This window comes from Acanthopagrus latus, chromosome 22, assembly GCF_904848185.1.
Source record: "Acanthopagrus latus isolate v.2019 chromosome 22, fAcaLat1.1, whole genome shotgun sequence".
In the NCBI taxonomy this organism is placed as follows: domain Eukaryota; kingdom Metazoa; phylum Chordata; class Actinopteri; order Spariformes; family Sparidae; genus Acanthopagrus; species Acanthopagrus latus.
In genome coordinates this window covers 1,810,166-1,833,346 of record NC_051060.1, presented here as the reverse complement: position 1 = coordinate 1,833,346, position 23,181 = coordinate 1,810,166, and the positions used below count along the sequence as shown (strand labels likewise).

Sequence of the window (23,181 nt, the reverse complement as noted above, 5' to 3'; positions counted from 1 at the left end):
TATTTCTGGGGTGCCTGGATTTCTCTCCTCCTGCTGAAATGTGTCTGTAGCACATTGTCAAGTACCAAAAACTGGCATCAGATTTCTGGTCAAATACAAAGTATGTCTTTATAATTCAACAAAAAATTTAAAAAGAAAATAAGAAAAACAATCTTTGATAAAGTAATCGCAAATCAGGATCACCAATTAGCGTTTGTATGCAGCTTTCGATCACGTCCCATGGGACCTCATCCGCAGGGAATTGTCAAGATAAAATAATATGTTTGTGTCACAAACTAAGGTGAATTTTGAAAAAAAGTTTTGCATTTTGCGATCATTTTAATCCCTCTGTAACTCTATAATGTACTGTTCTGTTGAGAAATTAGAGTAAGAGATCATAGGATACCCAGGCCTGCTTGCATAGAGGCTGGCTAAGCTTTCGATGTCTGAATCACTCAGGCAAAGGAAAAGACACATGGAGGAAACATACAAAACAACAGGCAACAGGCTCCCCATCATACCAGGCCTGTGTTTAGAGAGGATATTTATAAAGACATTTCCCTATCAGAGCAGCAGTGGCCATGGCAAGCGTTTCACAGAAACAAATGGTGTTTTTTTTTAAAATAAGAAAATAAACTGTTTCCTTTATCGTGCTTGACCCATTCCACCTGGCATTCATCAGTGGCAGGGCCTGCATGTTGGTCCTGTCGGCTGCTCTCCTCCCTCTGCCTCTTTTATCACTCTAATGGGGTGCTATCTCCAGGCTGCTCTCTCCGGGTCTCCGTGGCCCCGCTCGGCTCCTTTCAGCGCGCATTCTTTCCACATCCATCCCGACACACAGGCGGATTTAACACATAATCAGGCCGGACGGGAGGGCAGCAGGAGAGGGGGGTAGGCCCGGCCCTGACAGGACTCATCATGCTAGGACTGGGGGGACAGAAAGGCCCACACTAGTCATTCTCGCTCTGGCCTCTGCAAAAAAAACGGGAAGGGAATCTTCCACATTCGCATACTGGAGCTCACTCTGAGCCCCGTCTGCTGCAATATTTGACAAATGGGGAGAAACTCAATATCCCAGCTGACATCTAGACTCCTCCATGCTTAGTAGTAATAAGGATTGTAACCTTGATTGGATTTGTGGGTTGTAAAAACAAGTAAGTGGGGTCAACTTTCAGTTTCTCCAAGACAGGGTGTCATTAAAGTGTTTTTGGTCCTGGCACCGGTTTACCAGTGTACCAACTCAACTCAGATTTATTTATAAAGCACTTTTCAACAGCCACAGCTGAGACGGTGCCAAAAAAATACAGCTTGATAATTTACCAACTGAAACCTAACATCCATGTTATACTTTCCACATCTGTGGTTGGTCCAGGGGTGTAAATATACCAACTGCATGTTGGGAAAGACAGCTGTCTATGCAGATACCCAATGTAGTATAAACTGGATCAGAACTATCAGAATCTGATCTGATGTGACAGACGGAGCGATGTTGCTCTGGTCTCGGTCAGGTTCCACACACTGTCTTCCGGTCATGATAACAACACTGACCTTGATTGGATTTGTGGGTTAAAAGCAAGCAAGAAGTTCTCCAGGTTCTGTGAACACTAGGGACTTGCATTATTTGAAATGTTTCAATACCGGTTCTGCTATGGTACTACTTTGACTCAACGAGTGTAGACAGTTGGTAGACAGTTCATCCTTGCATTGTCTCTATGTTACTCTTACTTTTTAAAATCCCAGTTGCTACATAAAAGAACAACTTCCAAGCTAGCAATGTACATGCTGGTTACTCTTACTCTTAGCTGGTTGCTAATTCTCCGAGTGTGAACTAGGTATCAGCTGCTTCCTTTTAATTTTCAGGCCATTTTAATGCCAGGGCTCACCTCCCCATGTGAAAAACAAGTTCCCCTGACACTATTTTTTTGACAGGGCATCATTGCTGCACCCTGGGTTTAGCTTTCTCTACCACTGGCAGAATGCTGTGGAGATGGGCAGGCTATGTGAGACTACTATTATACCTCAGTTTCAGTGTCAGAACTGAAATAAAAATGTATTTTAACGCTTTGTATCCAAAATCGTTGAAATGCACCTTTTCCTTATCTGCAAAGCCTGGAGGATCCACTATATTGTAATCCCCACTTCCACAAGGGTCTCACAGATTCTGACCAAGCATTCTTGGTCATATTTGATACTTGACAGATTTTCTATGCAATGGACATATTTTGGTATGCACTTAACTAACCCTCCCCAGAAAATAGGAGACTGCAGAGAAAACCAACAAGGCACATTTAGACTTGGATCTGTTTGCAAGGGCACAAGATTAACTGAGGGAAAAAAACAACAAAAAAACACCAAGTGCCATGGCGTCACCCCCAGACAAGGGAAATGATTATTTTCTATTTTGGCCAGTAAGGGATATGTCAGGCTGTCGCATAAGAAGTCGTTGGCGCTCTCTCACCTCCCTCGCTGTCCCTCACCCGGAGTGTCATGACACTGCCAAAGCGTGAGCGAAATTGGATGTAATTCAAGAATGTTAAGAAGCTCAGCTCGGAGGGAAGAGAAATAAACCAAGATCTTACAAAAATAGAGGAATTGGTTTTCCCCCTTTTTTGTGTATGCATGTCTGCATAAGATAAGGAGACTTTGTTTTATTCTTTGGGCCAGTGTTTGCTGAGATGGAGACTTTACAGTCACAGGAGCATTTGATTATCTCTATCCTACTTCTCTGAGGACCTCTCCTTTCTCAGGCTCCCTTTTTCTTGGTGTAAAATTGCTGACTGCAGCTCGTCCCCGCACACATCACTGAATGAAAGTGCTTGACCACTGGAAGGGAAATTACAGATGCTGGCTCTGTAGCCTGCCGAGGAGCTGGCTGGAATGTAAGACTTTTTTTTCTCTCTGCTTAACCTCAGCCCGCTTTTCTGAGGACTGACTAATTTCTTAGTGTCGTAAATAAGCTGGCTGTTGTGTCTAATGCTGAGCTTTTTAACAGGCTTGTGTCTACAAGCACAAGGCATTGATTGGCCTTTATCTGTTTAGAAGCAGACCAGACTTACATAAATTGCTTTTTTTCAAAGAGTCACTATTAGGCACTTTATCCTTACTAATGTAATTACATGTTGGGTGCTACATCTTCTTGTGCAGGTACTTAAGCGTCTGGGTTTTAGTGTAATGTTTAAACATGTTTATGCGTCAGTGTTGGACAGTAAGCTGTTAGTCACGCTGTCAGTTAAGAAGGTTACTGGGTGAACTGAGTTGGTGTAATTGCTTCGTAGATATTTCCACTCAGAAGCAAAGTGTTGCTGCAGGGTCAGTTGACAGCGTACCTCTCACTTGTTATCACCCCATCCTAGTGTCTCAGAAGAAGAGTTTCTCTTCAGCATCTGGTGCCAGGAACGAAAACCGGCCAGCAGCGAGTCAGTGTGTGCTGTAATACTGCTGCTGCCGCTGGGACAGGAATGCTGGGTCGGGATGGCTGTGTTTGTACTTGTCACTCACTGCACTGCCAGTGGTGGGGAGTGCTGCAGAAACACTTACTTGCCTGTGTCATGGCAGGCATTCGATTTTTGAGGCCTCATTTGCCGCCTTGTTGCTTCTGTAAACATTTCCGGGTGCCAAAGCCAGTCGGACACACTGATAAACACATGGACTTTGCTGACAGCAGCATAGAAAAAAGTGTGTTTTGCTTGCATGGAAGGGCATGTTCGGTTTATAGAAACAATAGTTATAGTTCATTTGTATCAGTTTTGAGAACACTGGTCATACCAGTCAGTTTCTGAGATTGGGAAACATGGCAATTTGGCAACAGTTAGTTGAATTGGGGCAAGAAAATTGATCAGACAATCAGTTTCCCCCCCGGGGATTCATAAAGTATTCTGTTTCTGTTTTTTTTAGGAACCCTTGTAAATCACAGAGCTGAGACAGAGCAGCAGCAGGACATCCGATCACCAGAAAACATGTTCTCCTTAAAATATGATTCTGTTTCACCAAAATCACTGATGTTTGTTCGATGTAGTGACATGAATTCTGCACACTAGACCACTCCCCACTCAACAAAGTTCACTAGGAGACAGGCGGTGGTCTAGTTTCCAGCCTTCACTATGTTACGCATTAATAATCTGAATTGTTTTTACACAACTTTAAGAGAAATGTAGGTAGATCAGTAGTGTGTGGTACTGGCTGGTACCCTGAGTTTGGTTATTCAAATTGTAATTAAGGGAGAAAATGCAAAGACAATGCAAATGCTTTCAAAGCTTTGAAAAAAAAAAATGTTGAAATACATTTGAGTTTTCTAGTATAACTGTGTTTACTTTCCAGAGCACCCCCAGTAGATCCTCTGGTCTGCTGGAGTGGTGGTGGCGATGGGAGATAGACTTGGTCCCTGCAGGGCTTTCCCACTCTGCACACTGGCCACCCAGCAGATGAGCTCTCAGAAAACCCAAAGGCAAACAGACACGCTGGCTTATCAGAATGTTTAAACAGCTCGGCGTAGTGGGAGAAATCACGGTCTCAGACGGGATCTCGCCAGTCTTTAACCTGTTGGAGAAAGCCCTTCAGTGTCATTATCAGCATCCACAGGGAGTGTTTACACTGCGTATCAGATTCTGCACCTAGACATGGCTTCCTTTGCTGTTTGTTAAATGTTCATCTCAGCTGTACATAGAGGAAAAAAAGAACCTAAATATGATGAGTAAGCACTTGTATACTCTGTATGTTCCGCCTGGTCAGCATTCAGACCCACCGCTTGCAGCCTCCTGATGGCTCTGTTTTCAATTACCGGCTAGAAAAGGTAAAGAAAGATTAGAGATAAAATCATGCACTTTTTCCTCTTGGAAAAAAAAAAAAAAAAAAAAGGTCTGGTTCCAGGAGGCTGTGGCAGTGCAATAAATGCAGAATGACAGGGCTTTCATGAAGCTGGAATGGGGATACCCCCAGCCTCCTCTTCATGACACCCTGGAAGTGGTTGAACAACAAAACTCGCATGCCTCAATCCTTCTTATTCCAGACCTGTCACAGGGGCTGGTGTCCAATATATCCGCCTGGAAAAAGGAAATAAAAAAAAGTAGCAGAGGCGAGATCTGTAACGGGGGGTGCCCAGTAAGAAAATCATTGCTCATTTCCCCCGGTGACTCATGAATAATGCATTTTTGGTGTAATTTGATAGTTTGTATGCAGAGCTATTCACCAAACTATAGATTTCTTGCAGGTTGTTTAAGAAATCAGGTGGCCCGAGATTGCAGTTTTTCACCAGGCTTCGCTCTGTTTTGCACACACAGCCAGTCACAACAGATTAGTTGACTTTAAGGCTAAAACGACCAGACCTGGAATATATAGTTTACTGCTTAGTGGTATTTAAACATTAACCTGACAAATGAATATGATTGAGGGTGGGGTTGGCAAGAATCATTGTATTTCGTTTGCTGTTTATGCTCTGCATTTGTCATTACTTGCTTTCATAGCACTTTTTGGGAAAAGAGGATCAGTCGTGATGTGAGGAAAATCTGTGAATTATTTTGGATTTAAGATTAATTCTTAAATTACTGTCTCACCACAGAGGCAGTGATGTGTCACTCCTGATTAGTTGTATCAGACTGAGGGTGATTTACTGACGTGGTCAAATGTGCAGTGTTGAAATGATCCATGTGCGTGTGTTGGATGTGTACTCATATCTCTCTGCTCTACTGAAGAATGTTTGCTCTCAGAGATAGGACTTGTTATAAACAAGTCAGACCTCTTTACTGACCTGAGGATTCATCAGAATAAAAATAGCCTTGTTATTTTCCTCTCAAAGTGAGAGGTTGCAGTTTATCCCTGGGCTAATGCTTCAACATGAGGCTTGTGATGCCATTTCATGGCTCAGCCTGCTTGATGAGGCCCTGGGGGGGGGGGGGGGGGCGGGGGGGGCATGTTCATCTGTAAGATGTGAACACAACGGGTTGTTCTGTCATGCCCTCTTCATGATGGGAATTCGGGTGTGAAGCAAAGAAGCGTTAGACTTTGTTTGCACAGGACTAATATCACCTCGAGACATTCAGTGATTTGTAATGACTGCTGAGATCATCAGTGAACATAACCCTGTGTGAACCAGGCTTAGCTCAGGTTTACTAAATACAAAATGCTGTGAGAATTTCATGGATCTATTGAATTTCTGGTGATGGGTGGGTACAATTTGATTTGTTTTTTTGTATACCACCATGGCCGTATTAATCTGTTACAGAGCCCGGGGTTAAAGATGAGCTGTGCCCCCACCGGTGTGAAAAACACAAAAATTATCAATTTTCAAATAGTAATTTAGAGAATGTAAACTTGTTTTTTTTCTTTTAACATGTAAGATAAACTTTGTGATGCATCAGCGTTTAATGTCAAGAAACGCTCAGGCAAAAATCTTGTTCAAACTAAATGCCTCCAAAAATACAAATAAACAAACAGAATAACTAATTGGATGATTAATCAATAACCCTGTGGTAAGACTTTTCATGGTTAAGGATGAGTTCAGGAGACTCACAGCCTGAGGAAAGAAGCTGCTCTGTGATCTGGTATCTGCAGACAGAAGCAGGGTTTGTATCACTCTATTATAACCGGCAGGAATAAAATGTAACCTTGTAGTTTTTTAAACAATAGTTCATATTTACCTCAGTGTAACAACAATGAAATGCTTTTTCAACCAGTACTATGTAGTTCTTCTAATATTTGGATGGCCATTATGGAGTTAAAAATAATATTTAAACCTTTGCAATTGCTCAATAAATGGTTTATAAAGCATTGTATTACAACAGCAATGTAACTATAAATTCAGCCTTCATTAATAATGGTTACTGGCAAAAGATACAGAAGTATCCGCCGCAGACTACAGAACAGCTTCTCTCCTCAGGCTGCGACACTCCTGATCTCATCCTCAGCACTGCATCATGAATAGTTTAAGCAGCTAGTTTGTATAGTTTTTGTTTTGTGCGTGTATGTAGCAAAGGGAACAGGGACTTTATTTTGAAATCTGGCCTAGATAGATTCAGGTTCCACTACACAAATTCAGCTGTTTTGCAGGGACTTACCTCTAAACTGAACTTTTTGTTAAAAAAAAAAGCTTTTGGCACTGACTCATTTTAATAATTTATTCTGTACTGCCCTTTGTCAGTTTTTCACAAAAATGTATATGGCAAAGTGTAAGATTAAGCACCACACTCATAAATCATATCAAATCCATACATGTCTGTGCAGGGGTATACATTGAATTTTTTGGCTCTCTTTTCCTCGACCTCATACTCTTTTTTTTCTTCCTTCTGCAGCATGCGGCCGTGGTTTCTACAAGTCTTCCTCCCAGGACCTTCAGTGCTCTCGTTGTCCTGCACACAGCTTCAACGACCGCGAGGGCTCCTGGCGCTGTGACTGTGAGGATGGCTACTACCGGGCCCTCTCTGACCCTCCATCTGTGGCCTGCACAAGTAAGTCTGCCATGCCGTGGCTAGGTGACCACGGTGCAGATCACTCGGTGGGATCTGAATTTAAACAGCTACACATGCAATGAAAAAAAACAAAACAAAAAACACACTCCTGAACGCACGCCAGACCTGTTCAGTGTGTATGCAGTGGCCTTATGAAAGCCCCAGATGTGTTCCAAAGCAGTTCCTCTGCCTCCCAGTATGTCATTATAATTATGTTTGCAGGCTTGCATGTCTGTTTTCTGTCTTAGCTGGTTGCTAATGATGAGAGGAGCAATTTGCCATTTCCCGTCTGAAAGATTGCAATTACAGTCAGCAGCGGCAGCCCAGGCAGCACCCTGCATCTTCATTTGTCCTAGCCAGTGTAGCAGTTATGTGACAGCCATTGATGGCTTATTTACACAGGCCGGGGGATTCAGACTGAAGGGTGGAGCTGATTTGCTTCTAAATCCGTTCTAAAACACGGTCATTCCAGGTGCTGCTGGGTGTTTTTTTTCCCCTCCCACTGCGTACAGCTACTGTTCAGGGGTAGTGGCACACCACAGCGGGGCAATGTTAGTGCTTCTTTATCTCTGGAGGTGAACAGCAACCGTAAACATAATCTCTGCACCTAATCTGTGTGTCTTCGTTCTACCGATAATGTAGGTTATACAAGACTGGAAAGGCCCACAGGCTTGTGGTTGCTACTTACATACCTCTGTCATTCTTTTGCTGATATATAAATTAAGAAAGGGAGTGGATACATTAACATTTCATTTTGTGGTTTGTACCGTTTTCTGTTGATTAAAAACAACAAAAACCGACATGGTTATGGGGGAAATTCAGCACGCCTCGTTCACATCCTGCTGCTTTTTCCCTGAACACCTAAAGTAGGCCAAGTCAGAATCCCTAATGTATGTACGTGTGTGTGTGCGCGCGTGTGTGTGTGTGCGTGTGTGTGTGTGCGTGCGTGTGCATGCATGTGTGTGTGTGACCGAGAGAGACTGCTGGTGAGATATTATGCAAGCATTGGAATGTTACAGTGCTGCATTGGCTTGTCGCTGCATTAAATCAAAGAATCAAAGAGAAGATTGTACGGACCGGAGTTAATGTTGTAGATATCACATTAAGAAATGGTTCTATGTCATTTATGGATGTGTGTGAAGCAGCTCGTCAAGCAACATCTCTGTCTCTGTCTGCCCCAAAGTCTTGTTGCACCTTATACTATACTATCAGGAGAAAATGTCTTGCCAGCTGTTTTTATTAAGATAGAGGGTTGCAAGAAGACATTTGAATATCATAACTTGTGTAAGAAAGTTGTTCCTCTCCTATTATTAATGAGCGACAATTTCCCACAAACATTATCTATCATTGAGACATCAGCTTTCTATTTGCATTTTGGCTGGGTGCTATTGTTTCACTGCTTGGAAAGTCAGAAAGAAATGTTTTCAGCGTTTGCATCTGCTCCCCCAGTGTAGCAGCAAGTAAACTGACTCTCTGGACAGTTTTTTGTTGCCCCCAGTGCTAAAATAGTGGGCTGGATTAATGCTCTCGCCTGTGGATGTCTTTGTGAAGGGTCAGATTTTCCAAAGGATGTTTCTTTATGCATATTCTCAAGTACCTGTCCCAGTGCCTCTCTCTGCTGTTGTAGCTAACGTATGTTCACACTGAACCAAGCAGCGCAGAGGTAAAGCTGCTCCAGTGTGTCATTTCGTACAGCGCGCCTAAGTGGTGGAACCAAGAGAGGAGTGATGGTACACATCATGACATTGACACCCGTGTGGTTTTTCGTTCACGCGTTTCTTCCATCTCACCTCTACTGCAGCTCTGATACAGCCTCCAGAGGCGGATCAGAGGCAGGATGACACTGTGCCCCCTCTCTGCCTCTGTAACTTTCACACAGATGGCGAGGCGGATGTTTGCCGCATGATTCCCGCCTTGAAAGTGCAGTGTGAATGGGGCTATAAACTAACAACCATCTTCCAGTTCCACAGAGTCCCTTTAAACAAGTGTTTGTTTTAAAGCCATGTCTACTGATTATTTTACAACCTTGTCTGAACCTGAGTGTTGGTGACACCTTGAGAAATGATGTTTGATCAGTCAGTCGTTGTGCCCCTTCATTCTTCCCCTTTCCAACTGAATCAATGACCCAAAATAGTGGCCAGACATTGCTAATCCTCACATCAATACGTATTAAGTCAGCCTGTTACACAACAGCTTTATGGCATTTTTCTTGATTTCTTGGCAGAAACATATCTTCAGCTGATCTAAAACAGAGAGATTCTATTTTTCATCCCAGAGGGGAAGTGGCCTCGCCACTTGATGTTGTGTGATGTGATTCCACTCTGGTTTATTCCCACAAGTGCCTGACACAGATAAGGACAGAAGTCAAGCTAAGTAAATTTGAGGCCAACCAGTGGCCACAAACCACCAATCTGTGTATATATCACAGACGCATCCATACAGATCCTGTTCTAAAAGACAGGTCCATTACTCACTCCTCCAACCATCCTAATCGGATGTTAACGCTTCACTCTAACATCTCCCACTGATCAAGGGCAAGACTCACATGCAGCGGCAGAACAGGAGAAAGTTCCCACTTCTTTGCAGTGTCCTCTGGCTGTTCCCTTCTGGGTAATCACCTTGGCCAAGTAGCGCCGTAATTACTGAAGTTGCCTAATGCACACTTTCCATTATTCATTTTCATTAACTCCGGGTCTACACTTGATGACCCCATACCATTATATGTAAATATGTATTTTTAACTTGTATGAATAGCTTCACCCTTTTCCTCATTCACCCGACGCAATTTTTGCACAGCTTTTGTACGTGCATTTCCTCATTCATCACTGGATTAAGTCAGTGTGACCAATCGTCACTGTGATTTCAGGCCTTATCCAGACCAGGAGTGAATAGTAATTGAAAATGAATTTGCAGTGCCAGCTTGATTGACAGATTTTTTTTAATAGGGGTTTGTAAAGCCACCATAACGTAGGCCTTAGAAAAACAGTGAGATGGATCTCTGGCACACAGAGATTAAGAATGTGTCTATGAGGATTTGAGAGGAAATGAGATGAAGATGTAATGTGGAGACATGAAAGCCAAATCCACCCTGAATAAAGATGAGGGAAGAAGTTGCAAAAACATAGCTGCAATACAATGTACCCTATGTGGTAAGTGTTGAGAGCGTGAGGGAGGAAAATTATTTTGTTTGTTGAATGTTTATCCTTGCCATTCACGTGCAAAATTGTGAGAAAATGCGATTATGCTGATGGCCATGGGAGGCATTTTCTCCAGGGGCAGGGCACAGACTGGAGTTGCTGACAGGTCGGGGAGTGGGCATCAATCACGCAACAGGTGTGAGCAGTGCTGGTGCAAGCTCGGGGCAGGAAAGGGCAGTCGTGAGCGGTCGTCTTCTCCTCCCAGTCCCCGCCGCCCCCCTTAAAAATGTGCCACCTCAACAAGTTGACGTCCATCAGAGGGCCCATCCTGCCTCGAGTTGCTAGGTGACTGTGAAAGGGCTGCAGACTGTAGGCACAGACTGAAGCACAGAGCCAGGAAATCCCAGCTTTGTTATATTTTGATTGAAAGCAGCATCATTTAAGATTATGCGTGATTAATTCATTTTATCAATTTTGTTTGTTAAGATCCTGTTTCCTGTAAAATAAAGAACATCAAGTGCATGTAGATTAAATGCGAGGAGCATGATGTAGGTTATAGTGATAAGGATGGTTTACATAAAAATGCAGAACATGTGCTCATATACAGGACTAAAACTGCTAAAATAAACAAAATATGAATTCATTCATTAATGCTATTTAATGCACTAAAAACTAAAACTTACGTTTAAAAAAAAAAGCATAGGCATTATTTCATTTATGTGCCATCCTATTTGATCTTACATTTGATATATTTATTCATTAACATGTGAACTCATTTGTTTTTTCAACGTAAATAAATAGGGTAGCTAATTAACACAAAGGCAAAAAAAGAGGTAAATTAAATGATGATATTGATGTATGCCACATTTATGACTTTGCATATAAATTTACTTTTTGAGTCATTTATTTATTGCTTTAGTTAGTTTAGGTAGTCATCATAAAGTACTTGTTGTTAAAGTAGGAGCCTTTTGGGACTTAAAGGGGCACTATGTAGTGTAGCGATTTAGAGATTCAAACTCAGAATTTACAATATTGATGAGATGATAATATAAATACACTTTTTTTTCCCCCTAAATGAATTAACAAGCTGTTTATAACAAAATAAAACTGTTTGAAATTGTGTTGTCCTTTAAGGTTGGTTTGTGTCTTCAGTTTGTTTACACATTAAGAAAAAAAAAAAAAAAAAGTCAATGAGTCAAAATATGTTCCTCAAAGCTACATAGTGCACCTTAAACTTAGGGGCAGTCACTTGTTTTGCCAACTGTTGATTCATCCGTCCCTGATGATCATTTGTTTAAGTGAGTGAAATGCTGACATATTAATGGAGTTCTGAAATAAAATGACCACTTTGTAATAATCCAAAACAATCCTTTAAGCACACAAAATGACCAGATCGTAATGCTGTGCTGTCATTTTTGTGTATGCAAAAATTGGAAATAATACTGTTCCCAGCACGAAGCCTCTGTCCGTGTCCTGGTCATGCACATGTAAATTCTATGTAAATTGCTGCATTCTGTTTTCTTCACATTGTAATTAGAAGAAGCCATGCAAATCTGTATTGCAGCACAACAATAAACCCAAAACAACAGATGTGTGGACCTCTAATAGTTTGTATAAAGACATCGTACTCATGATTTATCCGCTCACAATGGATAAGGCCATTGTTCTAAGACTTATTGTGTCAAGACATGCCGAGTTATGACAGATATTGAGTTCAGTGCAGCACCACGGCAGCATTGGGAAGCCCTCTAGCTGAAAAACCTCCTCTTGGAGCACTTCTCTTCTGCATGGCTTCCCTCATACAGGTCTGCTCCAGCCACATCATTAGAGGCTAGGTCACGGGGTCACAACACACATTTGTAGAGTGAGGATTACCTCATGGGTGATTTGAATACCACTCACCCCTGCTGCCCCTCTCCCCACAGCTCCCCAATTAGAGCACAGCCAGCTAATAGGCTATGGAGGGTTAAGGCAGCCCAGAGCACCTCTCAGGGCCGATAAGCACCGGATTCTTCTCTCCTAAGCTTGGATTTGCTCAGGTCTCACAACTCTGCACAAAGTGGAGATGGGCTTTGAAACATGATCTAGAAGTGATCAGTTACTATGTATTCTATATGGTAGAATATTCGGTGTAGTGGGTACTTATATGCAGCTGAAGGCTGTTCTCACTCACTGTTGCACATGGGAGTTCTTTAATTATTCCAACACATTGACAGGTTCTTCTTTAAAATCTGTTTCATGTTAGCATTGCAAATGATGTAGCAGGAAACATAAGCTGTGCATACACTTATTCCATATTTATGCACAACAACAAGGATACTCTCTCTGTCTGTCTCTCACATGCACTCATGCTTGCCCATGCTTGGTCACAGTGGCAGTGTTGGAGGGAAGCTAGCAAGTGATTGAGACATTTCAGGCTGTGGGGGCTCTGGCAGGCTAATCCGTGAAATGAAACTTGACTGGGAGGAGGGGTGAGAGGAGAGAACACGAAAAGATAAGACAGAGTGGGGGTGTGAGGGACAGGAAAAAAAAGGAGTAAAGAGAAGAGGGAGAACGACAAGCCCTTGAGCTGTAAGGATGAGCAGACAGACAGCAGAGGCTCAGGATGTGGCGTTAATCTGTGCTGTAGGTGAAGTGGGGGCAGAAGAGTTTCATATTCCAGAGTCCAGACAGAGCATATTCAGTAAAACAAAGTGACGCCAGAGCAGAAGAAGAAGAAAGAGAAGACAGGTTCAGTATGCCTTAAACAAACTGGGTCATATGATGCGTCACCACATCTCACGGTAGAAATGTGTATACCTTTTATAAGTGGCCACGCTTAACCTTCCCCTCTGCCTCCATATCTTTCCGCTAACTCTCAAATAATGATTTGTCTTTTGCACGTCTTTGAAGTCTTCATGTGACAAATCACAGTCTTTCCGCAAAAGCATGCATGGAAGTGTACACGCGCAACAAGACCAAAAGGAAAGGATGCTTGCGAGAAGCACAAAATCTAATTTTGCAGATATACACATTGGCTTGACTATAAGAAGAAGGTTTGTGAACCAAGGTCCAGTTCTGTTTCAGCAGCCCAGTCAGTAGAGTAAAATGTTGGCAGTTAACATGTCTGCAGACATGCAAATTTGTACGTGACAAACACATCACATTCACTCTCTTACAATATGTGTCATATCAGATCCACGTTACTTGTGCTGTATATGAGCTTACTTTCCTGTCCAAATGTGGAGGGAATGGTGGTAGAGTTACAGCTAGGCAAGAAGCCACTGACCACAGTTTGAGACTATGTTTCAACATTTGTAAGTGTGAAGCTGCTAGATATTTTTAGTGAGAACATTGTGACATGCTTCAGCCTTTGTGGCAACCAAAGCAGGTATTTTTGGCCCAAACGTGATTTTTTTCTTACCATAACCAAGTGGTCTTTGTGCCTAAACCTAACCAGAGCACAAGGACAGCATTGTCACAATATTCAATTCTAAATTAAACCTAAGGTAACGTAAAGTTTCACCATATCCGTGGTTTGCAGACTGTCACTGTCAGAAGAGCCAGTACACACTTTGTCTGAAGCAGACTGAGGTCTTTTTCTGGGGGAGTAAAAAAAAAAAAAAAGCTTGCAGGGTAATGAAAAAACACAAAGGTCACACAGATCTAGGGCCAGTCTAATTGTTGAGAAATCCTTGCTTTGATCTGTGGCACCTGAGAGTCAATGAGAGTGGCACGAGCAAAATGAGATGTTATCATCACTAACCGTCGCCAAGGAAATGCTAGAATAAAAGATCTCAGAGGTTCAGGTGAGAGCTGGGGGTTGTGTGTACACATGCGCGTGGGTGTTGTTGTGCATATGTGCCGAGGCACACCTTCCCTTTGTCTGCGGTGAAGATTGAGCGTGTGGGTCGAGTGTCAGTGCCAAGGCTGGAGTCGAGTGGCACTATCAGCAGTCACTCGCCTCCACTTCACCTGCCACAGGTGGCTCTTTCATCTTGCCAGTCCACAGTCTGTCTCTTATCTTCCCCGATAATCATGAATATGGATGTCTCCATTGAGCCCTCGGTTCTAATGGGTGGAACAGGGAAAAACAACTAAGTGCTGTATTAATGAGCCTGAATATTGTGATTGCAGTTTTGGCTCTATGCATATGCATGACCTATTTTGTTTTGTGACAAATTTAATGAGTTTAGAGGTCTCTCCCCAAGATTCCCTCAAAGAATATTTCCTGGGAAAAAAAAGAACCGTTTAATTTAGCAGAAAGGAAAAAAATGTTTTTGAAACATCCATAAACAAAGAATCGAGTCATATAATCTTTACTGCATTAGGGGGAGTTTATTTATGTCAACATCTGGGCCATAAAAGCCAACAGCCTGGAATTTGAAAGATGAAAGCAGTAATTTGTTATTCATTGTTTTACGAGATGAGCTAATCTCTTTGCCATTACATGAACGTTTACTGGCAAACGGTCTGTGGTCCTGTGCACTGTTGATGACATGGAGCGAGTTGTTGTTGTATGTCAAGGGAAATTGTATATGGCAGTTACAGGACGGTGATAATCCAGGTTTAAATCTTGTTCATAAATTTTGTGGGTGAGTCATTTTTTTTTTTTTTTTTTGGAGGGCATTAACTTTAAGTGTCCTGCTGTCTAAATGATATACCTTTCCAGGGAAACCCAGTAAAGCTGCTGTCTCCAGCTGGTTGTTGTATATCTTCTGAGAACAGGAAACCTTAGAGTGTGGCTGTCTGTGGGTTCTGATTCTCTGCTAAGCTAACTATGTAACCAGGTTTGAATCATTTCCAAAAGCAGCTGCAGATTTTATGCTGTTAACAATTGCCCTGTAAACACAGCCCTTAGTCCATCTGGATGAATCACCAGCCATGTTTGCATGCATGAGTATACTGTTAAAAGACATCAGGTTGGTTTAAAATTAAAATATCAAGAACCAGGCTGCCTTAATGCTGCACTGATGCACATATATCTATTAGGGATTACATGACCATGTTTGATTTCAGAAGGGTTTCTCCCAGCAAGAAACCAAAAGTTTCATTTTTTTGGCGTCTACCCCCCCCCCCCCCCCCCCCCCCCCTTTTTTTTTTACAGCAAGCTACTTCCCTGTTTCGGTTCACTCCCTCCCTCTCATCAGTCTCATTTTCAGCAACATCATGCAGCTTTTTAACTGCATCAGATAAATGAAAATAGTAACTAGCTGCTACAAAACGCAAATCATATTCAAATCTGGTGTCTGTGCTGTGTCATCTTAATCTTAATCTGTCCACAGGCAATAATTTACAAGCAAATTTGTAATGGCCATCATTTACTAATTATTTTTAGGTATTTTAAGATTTTTTTTTTCCTCAAGTGGCCATAAAGCTTACAAAACTTAAGAAACTGCTACTGCTACTGTCAAGTTACATTGAAATAGCCAATAAGACTTAATTTCTAGTTATTTTTAGGTAAAGCAGATTCAAATCTGATCATTAGTTTGCCACCCTACCATGTCATCCCACCTCTTAATGCTAATGGCTAAATTAAGTCAGGATAAGTTTGCATGTATAATCATTAAATCTGCAGTTGAAGTGCTTTGATACATACAAAAAAAAAAAAAAAAACAAGGAACAAAGACTTTCTAAAGAATTTTACGTCAAGTGTAGTGCACACTGGGAGGCTAATAAGCTTGCTTTTTCTTGATAAATTCACTCAAACTTCAATTCAACATAGTTAACTCATCGTTTATAATGGTAAGTTCTATTTGAATCTTTTTGAATGTGATAACTAGACAATTTAAGTGTATCTACATGTAAACTGAAAAGCCCCCAACACTGTATGATTTTGTAATCAAATGTATTTGATAGTATTAAGGAAGGTGATGGAGCACTGGGAGGTAATGGATGGGTTAGAGGAGTGCACTGTCTGGTAATTCATAAAAACAGCGACATAAAAACAGTGCTGCATGAAATCATTCTCCCTTTGAAACTCTGGGCTACACTCCTTGATTTCATAGCCTTCTAAGACTGACCTTGGTGCCTGCCAGAGCTCACTTCCTTTCAGGTACCTGTACTTTTTTTCTGGGATCTGAGTTTTATTATAATTGAGTGTGAGTGCTTGGCTCTGGGGCTGGAGCTGGCATGTCCTATAGTGTTTTTTTTTTCTCTGAGAGAACAGTGAAAGCACAGATCCAGTCAATGCACACCCTTGGCTGTCACTTTCCTTGGCACCCAGTTATTTAATTCTGGCTTCCTACTTGTCCACCTTTGACAGGACCTCCCTCAGCGCCGCAGAACCTGGTCTACAACATCAACCAGACCACTGTCAGCCTGGAATGGAACCCGCCAGCCGACACGGGTGGCCGCAACGATGTCACCTACAGGGTTATATGCAGGCGTTGCAGCTGGGAACCTGAAGAGTGTGTTCCGTGTGGGCCCAATGTGGGATACTCCCCCGCACAGTCAGGATTAGTGGACACTTATGTGACGATCCTGGACCTGCTCGCCCATGCCAACTACACTTTCGAGGTGGAGGCTGTCAATGGGGTGTCAGACCTGAGCCGCACACAGAGGCTGTTTGCCGCAGTTAGCATCGCTACTGGTCAAGCAGGTAAGGACTCCTACACTCAACACTTATAAGAGATGAATCATTTTGATTTACACTTGGAAAGTTACTCTGCAGTGGTCTTGTGTGAGGTAGAAGTGCTTTTTGAATTACAATTAGTGTAACATTGTGGGAAATGAATGCAAAAAGATTGGAGGCAGGAGGACACGACTTTCCTTACTGTTGTTTATGTTCAGGAAAACACCTGGCAGCACCTCTAACATTCACCTGGAAACACTTTGTATTTTGTTTGTTTAGTCCTTTGAATACCACTTACAGAAACATGCTAACGCAAACAGGCACTGCTCTAGCCAGATGCTAAACTGTTAGCAGTATTTAGCAGAGTAAAATATTTGGGTGTTTTTTTCCATTTCTTTTTGATAATTGAACATACAAGTTACAATGAATTTATTAGCAATCCTAAGAAGTGTTATCATGTTCAAAGGTAGTCTAACCACGTGACTAGTTTTGTACTTATGTAACACTTAATGCCCACAGGTCATAGGGTTGAATCTTTGACAGAGAGTGAATTTGTTCTATTTCTATTTCCATAAATGAACCAGTTTATTAAAAGCTGAAATTGGAAACAGTGTCGCTCACACCAGTCTACGCACAGCCCCAGTCTATCCCCCTTTGCTCCAGTTGAGAGAGCATTAGACATTAGGAACATGGCGATTGGCAGTTTAATTTTGAAACCCTCTCATATGCAAACTACGGTAATGATTTTCCATTAGCATTAATGACCATAGTCGGATATGATCCATAATATATCCAGTATGCATATTACCTAGATTAATTTAATGTGTATATCAGCACCATAGTGGCAAACATTATTAGCTTAGCAATGATGCAGACTCCCAGTGGTACCTAAAGAGCTAGTACTGTATTTGCAGCTTAGTCTCAAGGGAATCAACCATAATTAAAATGCTGTATTTTGCAGTGACAAACTCTGAAGCCTTTTTTAGTCATTATTTCTATGGATCCACCCAACAAGATTTCTCTTTCATGCTTGAGCATCCATGAAATACAGTTGCCCAAAAGAGTTCTCTGACTATGGTGACTCAAAGAAGGCTGCTGGATATAACTGGATGTGTAACCTTTCTACACCTGCCGTCTGCCTTGTGATGGCCAGTCCCACTACTTTTACATCATCTTCATAGTGGTTTAGTCAGTCACATAGCAACATACCTCTCTATTGGGTTTAAGAGAGAGAGAGAGAGAGAGAGAGAGGCATTGACTTGAATGGATGTGTGCTGGATGTAGTGTTGGGGATGATGTATTTCGCAATGGTGGGTTTGTGACAGAGACACACGCTGGAATGTGCCGAGGGGTTGTCAGGCCAAGGACACGAGGATGGTGGGAGGAGGACGACCTGCAGGAAAAACCCGGGAAAAACAATTAACACATGCTCTTTTAGAGTCGCTCATAATTATACGTGGCATGTTGACAACAGACAATTACTCAGTTAACCCGGTGGAATATTTTGCCATAAGCTATTGTGAAAGAGAGTGGCGTGCTTGGCCAAGATGGTGTCATGTTTATTATTTCGAGAAAGTGCTGCCATTTAACGTGTGATAACACTATAATGTTGAACTGGCCCAGATGGACCAGGTCACAGATTATGTTTCGGATGAATTCCATTTAGTGTGGAAACCTAATAATTTGTATCAATCATCAATATCACTACATTTGCTACATTTTATTTCAATAATGATGATAAAGATGCCTCAATTTCACGGTTGCAGAGTATCAGGCTGGACTAGTCTTTGAAAGACTACATATCATGATGTAATGCTGAAATAGCTCTTTGAAATCCAGACGTATCAAATTCCTTTAACAGCTCTTTAAGGCAGGTTGTGTAATGGCAGGGTTGCTCTGGGACAGAATACTGACTTTATTTGAAGGCTGAATCACTGAAGCAATGAAATTACTACATCACATGTGCAGAGGAATAGTCACACATTTAATACATTTTGGCCAAAGTCGGTTTCTGTCTCTGAAGCAGGATACATCCTACAAAACATAGTTTGTAATTGCCTTTACCTATTTGACTTTTTTGTAGTCAGTTTGGTTTCACTTTTTTTTTCTTTTTTCTTTTTTTTTTTACAAAAACTACTTTGTAACAATTTACAAAAAATCTTAAAGCAACTTGAAGTCCATTCATAGGCTTTTAAGTTGTATCTAACAGACTTCATGGTGAAACTACAGTCAAAACTCACCAGTAGAGATGAGCCAGTACTTGACACAAATGAGTATCAGATAATGTTCTTTTCACAAGGAAGAGTATCCTCTTAGTAGAATATGTCAATATGTGTACTCGTGATGAAGGAAAATCCTAGCTTTATCAATTCAAGTTTCTGAAAACTTTTTTTGGTTTATGCACAACCCAATTACTGGTTAAGCCCCTCCCACTTCAAGCACAAATACAGATACAGATAATAGTGTACTCTTTTCGGCTGACGTGCCACTCAATAGTCAGAATAAGGTTTATATTGACGGTCAGTGATGGGTCTCTCTTGTTTCCCATTTGCTGCGGGACTCATCGTCCTGCTCACCAGACCTCACTGCGTCCAGCGCTCTCTGGGCAGTTAAGGAATGCTTGAGCGCCTTGTAATTGGAACATCGGAGCTTCCTAAAACAATCGGTCCTGCCTGAGCAAGCATGCAGGACCACTCATTAGACAATGACTGCATTATTTAAGCTTTTATGGCTCATCATTCAGAATTGATTAACCTTTGTGTGGTGAAGTGCTGCAGCACTGTAGAACCTTAAAAAAGGGAAGCCCTCTCCTCCATCCCTTCTCATTTTGACCTCCTGCATGATAATCAGGATGAACATAGGCTCCGAGCTGGGGACTCAGGGAATGAACACGCAGTATGTGAATGCAGATGGTGATCCATCTGATGAGGAATTCACACCTCCCCTAATTACACCAAAGGAAATGTCTGAAGCGAGGCTGGAACTACACAAGGTGCTGAGTGCTTATTGTTCCCAGAAACCTAATTACCTCTCAGCTCTGTCTTAAATGAGTTTAAGTAGAGACTGCGAGTTCCTAAGCTTGATTTCTTTAGCTCCATCCTTGCAGCCGTTGAATAGAAATTTCGTCATGTTGAGGATTTTCGCCATCTTTGCCATAGCTGTATGCTGGAAGTTAAGAGTGTGTTTCAATCAGCACTCCATTGTAAGTCAACAGCATCACAGAACCGCCATTGGGGGCCCTAGGAGGCCCTCTGTGCCTTAGCTTTCCTGAAGCGCACTTGTAAACAAGGCCTTTTGTTCTTCCAGCACACATGTGAGTGGGCACTGCTCATAGAATAACCATTAATATGTATTCAAGCGGATGTTCACATCCCTGGGCCAGAAAAATCACTGTGGAGAAGGGCAGAAATAGGATTTGAAATTAGTTATGGGAAACACTACAGGACCCCTGTGTGTGTGTGTGTGTGTGTGTGTGTGTGTGTGTGTGTGTGTGTGTGTGTGTGTGTGTGTGTGTGTGTGTGTGTCTTTGTGTGCACATTCAGCTTGACACCATCGAAATGGCGTTTTGGTGCGATCAGTAAGAGGTATAAACAATAAGATGAGTAGAAAGGTAGAGCTAGTGGAAAGTGATTTGAATGTTGACTGTGAGCACAATGCTGTTACTCTCAGACAGCAACTTTTGTTATTGTTGAGCTGTGCTCAAGTATTCACGGGCTCCATGGGTGAGTCAGAGCAGAAAACAGGGGGGTGTGACTTAGGCAGATGCATTATTTAGACTGTGGTAAGTTTGACTAAAAAAGCCTCAGAATGCCCCTGCCGTCATTCGAAAACTTCTGAATAGATGAAGACATTGTTTCAAATCGTACATCTGTGTTTGTGTGAAGCCATTTTAACACATGGGTGGAACCAGTGTGGCAATATGTAAACCATTTCTTTTAATTTAGATTATAATGAAGAAAGGAAATGCTTGGGATTATTTATAGTTATTTCTTTCACACTGGAGTTTATATTATTACAACCATATTTATGTTAATTGTTGGGATTCATCCTCTGGTGGCTGTAGTTATTATTACACTAGCAAAGGAGGAGGCTGGGCAAAGTGGTATAAAAGAAATGAATCAGCACAGGAAGGAGTTCGGTGGATGAATGGCTCCAGAAACACACCACTTTCACCCAAAGAACTGTCTTTTGTATCCACTGTGAAACCTTAATTCATTTTGCATGATGCAACACAATGCAACGTGACATAATTTTGAGTTACATAATATAGTTGTTTTAACTGAAACCATGATGTTTTCATGAACCTTATTAAGTAGCTTTGTGATAAACTGAACTGTGTTGGTTGGACGAGTGGTACGCTGGTCACTGGTACACTGCAACACTTGTGCAGTTTTAGGAGTGGTGATACACGTTGTCATTTGCAATCAGCCTGTTAGGCCATTTATTTATGAGGATGTGTCGAACGATACACTGATGACCAGTCATGATGATGCTACACTGCATTTCTGCCAGTAGTTCTCCCTAAATTCTACACAATGGTCTCTCTTAAGGTTGCCATCATGTCCTGTCTGTAAAACAGTTACTTGTGTGCTTATTTAGACATGAAACTAACATGGAAAAACACCATCTTGTATACACAATGAGTTGAGTGTTTACATAGTTTACACTCAGTTCGACTAGATTGTCTCTGAATGCCAAGAATCCTATGCATGTCATTACAAAACGTGCAGGACTAAACGCACATGATAAGATAGGTCATTACATTGCATTTGAAGGCTTTGTGTAAGATGCCATTCTCACATACTAAACATCTGAGGAATTTCATAATCAGCCAACTTATCTTTGGTATTTATTTTTAGCCATTCTTCGCTTCATTTGTTGTGCAACACTGCGTGAATGTAAGATGATGTTTCAGTCCCCCTCAAGTACAAACCTACTTAAACATTCAAAGATAACAACAGGCTATTCCCTTCAGTATAGTATCTCAATGCAAAAGGAAAAAGACGAGGTGCATAAGAATGTAAGCTAAGCATCTCACTTTGATCTGAAAAGCCTCGGTGCCCTTGCATTGTGTGAGAATCAAATATTCCCATTTTGTTTGGTTGCTTCATTGTCCTCCAGTGTCTGGAGTTCAGAAGGGAAGGTAGCTCTGAGTTTGATCATATTTTACCTCTACGAAAAAGATCACATGATCATGCAAATATTAAATGTTCAGGGGTGCAAATTGATACCCCAGCTCCTCAGTGGTAATCAATATGGCCACTTTATTGACACTTTATAACCCTAAATGGAAATTGTTCAGTGCATTTGTGAAAGTAACACTTGGGGAACAATAAGGGCATTGATTTATCCCTTTTTGTGTTCTCATCTGCCATGGTGGCCTTAAACAGAAGGATTGATTGATTCTGAGCAGTCCCCACTGACCAGTGCCAGCCAGTGTAATTTTCTAGTTAAGCGGATCCTCCTTTGTAGCATTTGTCCCTGGTTTTACGTTACCTGGGAGCCCATTCTTTTCACCGCCCCCCCGCTCCACATGCTCGCAGTAATTTGATGAGAGCTGGGCAAAGCAGTAAGATTCAACAGCTGCAATAAAACTGTGGTGGTCTCAGAGCAGCAGCTCGGAGCACTTAACCTGTAGCTTTTCTGTAAATGCCTCCTGATTTGTCTGTCACCCAATCCGTCAGCAATGAATAATTTTCATGGAAGGTGCACTTTAATTACTTTCCCATTTAAATGGCATTATCGTGGCCTATCTAGGTAATTAATCTCACCAAGTATCCTGTTTCAGCCTTTTATTGCTGGCAGACGAGCTCCCTAAATCCCCCCGAATCTGCCCTGCTTGAATGAGCCCTCCCTCATAGAAGCTGGCGTTGCCTCTCTCCCCTTCACTTGGTCCCTATCGCAGCCGTTGGACAGTCTTTTCTTTTGGTGCAGGAAGCCTGTCAGAGGAACGGGCTGTTTCACCGCCTTGGAAAGGACACAGGCATACTGCATGCACGGCTGTAGTTGGGAATAGGCCTTCTCTAGTAGGCTACAGGTTTAGGGGGCTGCAAATGGCCGATATACTGTGTCG

At 41.9% G+C, this 23,181-nt stretch overlaps 1 protein-coding gene across 5 annotated transcripts in view; it reads left to right on the top strand.

The window, feature by feature from the left end:
• epha7 (eph receptor A7) overlaps positions 1 to 23,181 on the top strand; it is an 88,224-nt gene that overhangs the window by 13,959 nt on the left and 51,084 nt on the right. For all 5 annotated transcript variants that reach the window (XM_037086999.1, XM_037086998.1, XM_037086996.1 and 2 more), the window contains exons 4-5: positions 7,263 to 7,418; positions 16,800 to 17,135. In XM_037086999.1, the coding sequence (XP_036942894.1) occupies positions 7,263 to 7,418; positions 16,800 to 17,135 (492 nt within the window). The remainder of the gene's footprint in view (positions 1 to 7,262; positions 7,419 to 16,799; positions 17,136 to 23,181) is intronic.